At 42.7% G+C, this 9,532-nt stretch overlaps 1 protein-coding gene across 1 annotated transcript; it reads left to right on the top strand.

Annotated features, from left to right (window-relative positions):
• Window positions 1-5,560: 5,560 nt before the first annotated feature.
• LOC148511703 (uncharacterized) lies at window positions 5,561-9,182 on the top strand (the record flags this gene model as incomplete). Its single annotated transcript, XM_088482882.1, has 5 exons — window positions 5,561-5,850; window positions 7,023-7,144; window positions 7,229-7,345; window positions 7,936-8,167; window positions 8,762-9,182. Coding segments are annotated over 5 exons (1,182 nt in total), but the record flags the coding sequence as incomplete, so codon positions are not given.
• Window positions 9,183-9,532: the final 350 nt, after the last annotated feature.

Genomic DNA, 9,532 nt, shown 5'->3' on the forward strand with positions numbered 1-9,532 from the left:
GGTTACAGCACCCTTTAACGGTCAAGCCAGCCGGCCCTTTACTTATGACACAGGCGCACGCTTGGCACTACTTTGTTGATGCACGTGCGGCTACTGCGCACACAATTCACAAACACAGAAAATAATTTTTTTTTTGGTTTGGACTGGAGTGTACTTTCGGGGGTTACAGCACCCTTTAACGGTCAAGCCAGCCGGCCCTTTACTTATGACACAGGCGCACGCTTGGCACTACTTTGTTGATGCACGTGCGGCTACTGCGCACACAATTCACAAACACAGAAAATAAATTTTTTTTTGGTTTGGACTGGAGTGTACTTTGGGGGTTACAGCACCCTTTAACGGTCAAGCCAGCTGGCCCTTTACTTATGACACAGGCGCACGCTTGGCACTACTTTGTTGATGCACATGCGGCTACTGCGCACACAATTCACAAACACAGAAAATAATTTTTTTTTTGGTTTGGACTGGAGTGTACTTTGGGGGTTACAGCACCCTTTAACGGTCAAGCCAGCCGGCCCTTTACTTATGACACAGGCGCACGCTTGGCACTACTTTGTTGATGCACGTGCGGCTACTGCGCACACAATTCACAAACACAGAAAATATTTTTTTTTTTGGTTTGGACTGGAGTGTACTTTCGGGGGTTACAGCACCCTTAACGGTCAAGCCAGCCGGCCCTTTACTTATGACACAGGCGCACGCTTGGCACTACTTTGTTGATGCACGTGCGGCTACTGCGCACACAATTCACAAACACAGAAAATAATTTTTTTTTTGGTTTGGACTGGAGTGTACTTTCGGGGGTTACAGCACCCTTAACGGTCAAGCCAGCCGGCCCTTTACTTATGACACAGGCGCACGCTTGGCACTACTTTGTTGATGCACGTGCGGCTACTGCGCACACAATTCACAAACACAGAAAATATTTTTTTTTTTGGTTTGGACTGGAGTGTACTTTCGGGGGTTACAGCACCCTTAACGGTCAAGCCAGCCGGCCCTTTACTTATGACACAGGCGCACGCTTGGCACTACTTTGTTGATGCACGTGCGGCTACTGCGCACACAATTCACAAACACAGAAAATATTTTTTTTTTGGTTTGGACTGGAGTGTACTTTTGGGGGTTACAGCACCCTTTAACGGTCAAGCCAGCCGGCCCTTTACTTATGACACAGGCGCACGCTTGGCACTACTTTGTTGATGCACGTGCGGCTACTGCGCACACAATTCACAAACACAGAAAATATATTATTTTTTTAGCACTTGGGGGGAGCACCCCTGTTGGACAGAGCACCCCCTGGACAACACTACAGCACCTCTTTAGGACTGGGACACTGCACAGGACTTTGGAGTGGACACAGCCCCTATGGAGAACTGACTGCACAACACAGTCCAGCCAGCCCCTATGGACTTTGAAGTAGTGGACACAGCCCCTATTAACAACAGCAGCACAGCACAACACAGCCAGCCCCTATGGACTTTGAAGTAGTGGACAACAGCAGCACTACACTACACTACACAGCCCTAACTCCCACCCTCCCTCTTCACTGTCCACAGCCGAGTGAGAAAATGGCGCCGACGTGGGTACCTTATATAGGATCCAAAACCCGCGAGACTCGGAAGGCGGGATGATGACGTTTTGCCTCGATTTCAGATCCGAATCAGGCGGGAAAAGTCAAGCCTGATTCGGATCGGACTCGGATCGGGGGGGCTCGGGGGGGTTCGGATTTCAGAAATCCGAACCCGCTCACCCCTACTTATTATATGGCCCAGCTGTAACTGTGCCGTCGGCACCGGCATTTCTGCTCGCCCCTCCTGAGGAAGCAAGCAGAAAGGTGTGAAAAATCAATGGTTTGGGCACCCAAAAGGCAGTTTTGGTGCACCAACCAGGACTTCAGATGGAGTAAGCTGCTATACATGATAATTAATTGTCGCCCAAAACAATTGAATTGCTACATTGGTCGCCCATTAATTATTGCGGTGCCCAACACAATTGAAGATTCCAAGATACAGAATCCTCTCAGTCCAATTCTTATATAACCTCCTCAACCTTAACCAAGACAAACACCACTCCGTGCAACCCTATTGGCTAATGTAACATCCATAACTACCCAGCAACTTACAATTAACCCTAACACTGCAAGCTAATCTCAGGACAATTAATGATGAAAATCCTTGGCGTTTAATTCCCCTCATGTCTATGGTATGTTTGTCACAATGGAGTTGATATAAAATCGAAAAGACTAAGTACAACACTGCGTGGTGGGATGCATGGTGCGGCTCACTTGTACCGGTCCTCTGTCTTTTGCCTTTTTTCCCATTCACACATTACTGGTGCATGCAATGCCAGCAGCACTGTCCAGGGTATAAGGCCCCCGGAATCATTTGGTCTGGCCCTCAGACCTTTTTTCTGCAAGCCTCATCTGGCTGCAGGGTGCCTAGAATGGCACCCTGCAGCCTGAATCTATGCAGCAGTGCCATCTGGGCCATCTTTAGGATGCTTCAGACGGTCACACCACTGCCAATACAGCTTTCAGGAGCATCCTCAGGATGCTACAGGCATTGCTACAATCACCTGCGATTGTGGCCCGCCCCTGTGTGACATCACATGGAGGGGTCGTGGCCTGCATCGGGCACGTGAATAATGTTATATATATCAAAATGGCCCTCGGCAGTAAAAAGGTTCCCCACCCCTGGTCTAGATGGTTAAATCAAAATGACTGAGGTACTAATTAACCCACCTGTGCTCAAGCATAGAAATCCTTAAAATATGGACTGCAATGGTGGAATTTGGGAACCTTTGGGTTATGCTATAAAAAGTTAGAAAGAATTGCTGATTATAAATATATATATATATACATGTGTATATATATATATATATATCTACTATATAAAAGCAAAAAAAATTGTCCTTCTGTCTTTCTATACAAATCCACAGTTTACAAGCCACGATCGTGAAATTTTACATACTGTACGAGCGTATTAAAACACGGCGGAGGGAACTAAAAAAATTGAAATTAAACTAATTTCTGTTAATTTTTAATTAATGAAAAACCACCATTTTTGCATAGCATTCGCCCTCTACAGGTCAGGTACGGAATTACAAAAGGATTTAGCTTATCTACTATTTTTTCTTTTCTATCTTCTCTACTAAATCAAAATTAATTACTGTTAATTTGTATTTAATTATAAACCAACATTTTTGCATAACATTCAACCCTCTACAGGTCAGGTATGGAAATAGAAAAGGATTTAGCTTATCTATTATTTTTTCTTTTCTATCTTTTCTACTATATAAAAGCGAAAATGTGTCCTTCTGTACTTCTGTTTTTCTATACAAATCCATAGTTTACAAGCAAACATCGTGACATTTTCCATACGAGTGTATTAAAACACAGCGGAGGCAACTAAAAAAAATTTAAATGGAAATTAATTACTGTTCATTTTTAGTTAATTATAAAACACAATTTTTGCTGGACACTCATTATGGGGCCTCACGGCATATGGGTAGTGCCTCGGAGCAAGCATTTTGTGTTGTCATGTTTTGTCATGATCTTAGTGTTTATTATCGAAGAGAACTTTAACAGGCTTTGCCAGCATTCTCAGCTCTCTAACTATACCAAATTATGCAACAACATTCACTTCTTTCTTCCAACTGTGTCAAAATGATGACTTTGCAAGGACCTTGCTGCACTGTGAGCTGCCAAAATATTACTCATGGAATGCTTCTCCAAAAGTTTTTCTGCGTAGAAAGCAGGGAGTCGCTGTAAATGGTCATCCTGGTATCAGAGCAAAAGAAGCTCTTGACCGTGTTTACACTGTACATCATACAAATTTTGAATGCTTCTATCTCCGAAGTTTGCTTTACACCGTTACAGGTCCTACTTCTTTCGAAGACCTTAGGACTGTTGATGGGGAAGTTTGTCACAGTTTTCGTGAGGCCTGCCTAAGGAGAGGTTGGTTGGAGGATGATGTGTAAACAAACATTCTGATAAATCCTGGGCAACGCCAGATACTCCAGCTAATATATATATATATATATATATATATATATATATATATATATAAAAATTGTGACAGGGACAGCATGCTTTCACATGAGTTTAATGTGGAGCATCAGGTTTGTACAGAGATGGAGCAGTTAACAGCATGGTAATGACATCCAGTCCAGGTTTTCCTGGGATCAGCTGTAAGCCACAAAGCAAGGCTAATTAGCAGCACCTGTTATCTGGCTTTAAGTTGTGTCAGTACAAATCCAAAATGCTTCCGATGGTGAATCAGTCGCCCGGACGATAGGCTGGGGGTGTGGGATTACGATAGGAAATCATATGGATGTGTTGCCAACTTGCTTATGAACTGAAAACTGCCATGCTGTGAAGTATTTGCTGTCCGAAGCTTACCTGATGCTGTTTACCTGCCTGAAAATAGAAGAACTGCTTGAACCTTTTAATCCAGCATATATGATTCTTTTCACCTTTGGCGCCCAAACAGGGACACATTGCTGAATGCTGCTACATGGCAAACGGAACCTAAAGTACAGTTAAGTAAGCTGGCAGTTTTCACAGCTTGTGCAAAATAGTTTTTTTATGCATGTGGCTTGAAGCCAGATATATTGTTTGTATGTTTATCTATGGTGAAGCGGCCATTGCGATAAAACTGTATGCAACTGTACTGTAACTTGCTCTAGTTTAAACTGGCACACCAAAGAGAGTTTATAAGGCCTCCTAAGATTGTCCATTATGGGATAAAGCAGTGTGGAATGGAGGAGCTTTTGAAAAGTTTTGCTGAACTAGCAGCAGGGTAGCAAGCATAGGTGCAAGGACAGCAAACTTTGATTCAGGGTCAACAGACTCAAATTCAGTTATTACATGTGGAATTAACTGAAATGAGGAAAAGTGGGCATGAGCGAGAGATGATACAGAAGCTTACCCCATCTGATGACGTTGAAGCTTTTCTGTGCACCTTTGAGTGTACTGCTGTACTTTTAAAATGGCCCAAGGAGGAGTGGGCTGCCAAACTTGCTCCGTGAATGGTACCTGACTCTTGGGAAAGTGAGTAAAGCCAAGCAGAGGTTCCAGCTGGTGCCTAATCCTAGAACCCAAGTCTTAGTTGTTAAATCAAACAACCCACCTCCCGCTGTGTGTTTTGATTGCGGCCCAAAGCAGGGTGAGCCGATGGACTGCAGTGCTCAAAAAACAAGTCGACCTGTGGACCCAGCGGAAACCACCTTGTTTAGTTTGATGGTGCGAGTGGAAGGCTGGGAGATCTGGACCTTAGTGGATACTGGCAATGAATTAACTGGAGCTCGACTGGATAACAGGAGACAATGTCAGAACCGGAAACATGAATACTCTATCACTGGCATCGGAGCAGCATTCGCACCTAGAAGAAATAGATGCAGAAGCCAATCCAGAGTATTCCCGGAATGATGGACAGGAGATAGGATGAGTCTAGTGAATGCTCGCCCGGCGTTCGTCTTGCACTGCATTCGCAGTGCGGCGGCTTGTGACAGCAGCACCATTATCAATTGTTTGGTTGTACGGGTTAGCACTAGGTGAAAAAATGCCATATGGGCGTATGTGGTGGCTTCTGTGAATGCAGAGGGTCCAGTTAGGTGTACCATGGACATTTGTAAAAAGCGACCCTCAGACATCAAAAGGAGAGTGAAGCAGAAGATGTCTGATGAGGCCAAATCAGCTACTGGTACAGGTGGTGGCTCCCCCTATATTGCCACCTACCTGGAATATGAAGAGCCAATGAAGGCATTGATTCTGCCTGAAGTTGTGCATAGGACATATGTGCGTGACACAGATCGTCCTAGGCAGCCTGGAAATTATTTTTATTTCATGTAGTATTCAATTAGTTTCGCACCCGCGATACTTTTTCGCATGCCGTACTTTTCAACGACATTGCATGTTCTGGCCGCGAAAACTTTCCATGCACACCCCAGCTATTCGCCGTATTAAATTCCAAAACACGTGAAAACGAAACCCGGGGAATGTGAACCAGGCGAAAAGAGCTGTCAGAATTGGGCAAATCAGCCTGACACCCCAAAAAATATGCACTAACACTGGGGATCAATGTACATGCCCCCGAATAGCCCTAATCAAGCTGTTTGGGGTACTTAAGTTGGGGACAATTTCTTCTAATTAGCATCTTTACACAAGTGGTGAAGAATAGCATTAAGCAGTATTTATTGGTGAAAATAAGTAGTCCTGTCAAATTTTGGGTACCTGAAAATGGGTGCAAGCATGGTTTAAACTTTAAAGTCGCTAAAGTTACGATTTTTAAATCATACAAAATGCACCTTAAGCAAGCGCCTGCAATCAAAATAACACCTCCCCCATACTTGCAGACCCCACAAAAGTCTAATTCTGTTTGTACCTCCACTTTGTACTTTTTCACCCCCATTTTCAAAGTGCTTTTTTGTGGTGTTCCAAAAAGGTGTTTTTTTACACAGTTATCCTTTGGGGGGCTGTACCAAGGGTGCTGAGTTGTTTCCCCACCTTTGCACCCCAAAATAGTAATTTAGCAATTTTTTTCTCCACCTATTAAGAAGCGTATCTTTTTCGCCTATTACATTGCATTGCATTTTCGTGTACGCAAAAAGTGTTTCTATTTGAATACGGAGATGTTTCCGCATGGCGAAAAGTCGCAATCGGCGATACTTTTTCAAGGATTCCAACTTTTCTCGGCTAATTGAATACAGCCCAAATACGGAGGTAAGTTTCCGACAGGCGAAAAGGCGTGATCCACTATACTTTGCCCCGGATCTCGGCTTTCGAGCCTAATATGTTCTAAATGGACATGTAGATTATTTATGATTAATTTATTAAACAATGTTACAAATACTTTAGCCTGAAGTTGCTTCTGCATGACTTATGTTTTTCTTTAAATTATGCATGCCAACACATTCCTGATTTAGCAAATATAATTTTAACATACATTTTAATTGATTATTTTATAAATATAACTACTTCTTAATGTGATTATAGTATTTCACCTTGTTTTTTGTGGTTCAAGTATTTCTTATTATTATTTAAAAGGTGAATTCATTTTTTCAAAACATCTAATTACAGCCAAAAAAACTACCAAACAGAGGCGTGCACGTCCACTAGCAAATGAGCCTGATGATGAAAGACCTGGTAATTTTCTTTAAAAATGGAAATGGTGTAACCCAGTAAACATATTGCATCATGTAACAGGTGTATTTTCCCTTAAAAATACAGGTACATCTTCGGAATGTCCAAATCACCCACGGACATCAAGAAGATCCCCAGCAAGGGCCCCGCAGTCAGTGGTTGAAGCTGTAGTGACTGAGCCACTCCACTCCCAGCAGCCTCTTGGTGAGTATGTTTTTTTTGTGTTTAAAATAGCAGTATTGGTAATCAGATACACACACACAACCAATCGCCTTGCTATTTTTCAACAAACATGATCAAAAGGCTTTTGGCCAAGCAATTACATTGTGCAAATAATGTAAAGCTATGTGTCTAAATGTATGCATTGAGAAATGTTGTTAAATAGTTAAAACATTTCTTTAAAGAGCCTGCTGTAATTTTTCAAGGACACTTTGAGTCAGTTTTAATGCAATGCCACAATTGTAATTATAGTTTGAATATACAAAACAAACACATGGATCAGCCATAATCAACACACATCAACCTAAATGAAAATCTGCGACCTTACAGTATTACATTTTACCGATACTACATCTTGCCTAATTAAACTTATTATTTTGACTTCTTAATGTTTTTTTTGGATTATAACAAATACTTTAATACCCCAAAAATATTTTAAAGACTGTAAATTCACAAATGTCATTTCCATGTGTTTTTAATTTTTTGGCACTATTAGGTCACTCTTCAATGTTAACAGAATAAAAATGAATATTTAAAAGTTCAAATTAAAAACTTACAAATTTTTTACCCTTTAGAGGCCGAAACGGATAACCTGCCTGCAACTCATTCTCCAGACATCCAGGAGGATCCAATTAGTGAAAAGACATTTAACTTAGCTTTGGAACCTGTGTCACATGTTCCTAATACTCCTCCAAATGTGCCAACACCCCCACCACAAGAAATGACTAACCTTTCGGACCTTCCTCAAAGTCGTGAGGATCAGTTTTGGGCCACATGGTCCCAACATCAGAGCCAACAAATAGATTGGTATGCAGCCGGGAAGCCGGCTGACTTAATCGTGACAGCCGGCTTCCCGACTGCTTAATCCCGGGGAGAGTTAAATGACAGGCGTCTAAACCTAGACGCCTGTCATTTTGCTGACGCCGGGAGACCAGCGCCCGGCATCCCGATCAAAGTGAAGCCGGGTGCCGAGCGCGGACAGCCGCGGGGGGGGGTAGAGGGTTAGGTTTAGGGCTCCCAGGGAGGACTTAGTGTTAGGCACCCCCCGGGAGGTTAGGGTTAGGCTAGGGGGAGGGAGGGAGGGTTAGGGTTAGGCACCCCCTGGGGGGATTTAGGGTTAGGCACCCCCCGGGGGACTTAGGTTTAGGCGGCGGGGAAGGGGGATTAGGTTTAGGCACTTAGAGGGGGGATTAAGGTTAGGCACTGGGGGAAGGTTAGGGTTAGGCACCCCTAAGGGAGGGTTAAGAGGTAGAATAGGTTAGTGAATACTTACTTGGGGACGATCGGGATTTTCATCCTTTTCGGCCTGCCGCTGTTGGGATTTTAACCACCGGCATGGGGTCATACCGATTAGATTAGATTGCCTACAAACACAAATCACATTGCTGCTCAAACCAAAAGCACACAACTTGTCAACAGAAATGTTAGCACATTATCAACTGAGATAACCCGGCTGGGTAACACACTTGATTTAATGAGGGGGGACAACCTTAGGTTCCATGACTCATTTATTAAGCTTTTGGAAGACAACCAACGCTTCCATCAGGCATACCTAAATAAGATGAAAACCAAAACAACCAACCAACAGACCCTCATTGCTCATTATCAAGGCCAAATTGCTGCAGTAAGTGATTTAAATTCTACAATTTCACAACTAGGTAACCAAATCCTGAGACCCCTCCCTGACACATCATCCAGTACATCAGCTGGCACGGCCCCTAAAAACATACCTGTTGTAACTCCTGTAAGGCGTGCACTGCGTAGACGAGCAGACCAAGCGTCCCATCCACCATCTTCCAAATCCTCTAGGGGTCGGCAGTGATGTTTTTTGGAGGTAAAACAAACATTACAATTTTGTAAAAAGTAAAAACTTAATTTCTTGCTTTTTATACCCATACTTCTGAAAACCTTCATTAATGCAGTTGAACAGCTGATTGGGCTGTGTTACATTGTTTACCTTGGTATGTTTAAAATATCATTAATGTACCATTTATGTTTGGCTATTTTGCATTCTATTTTTTTTTTAATGGTTTAAAAAACATGTACAACATGTTTATTTTGATAATGCTTTACAAAATCTGACCAAACATTGCAGTGTACCCTGAGTTTGTATGTTTAATCTATATGTTTACACAGACTTCCTTGATTGTCTCTTCTTTAAAAGTGTCAGTA

This window comes from Taudactylus pleione, unplaced genomic scaffold (genome assembly GCF_031769625.1).
Source record: "Taudactylus pleione unplaced genomic scaffold, aTauple2 ptg000296l, whole genome shotgun sequence".
Lineage (NCBI taxonomy): Eukaryota > Metazoa > Chordata > Amphibia > Anura > Myobatrachidae > Taudactylus > Taudactylus pleione.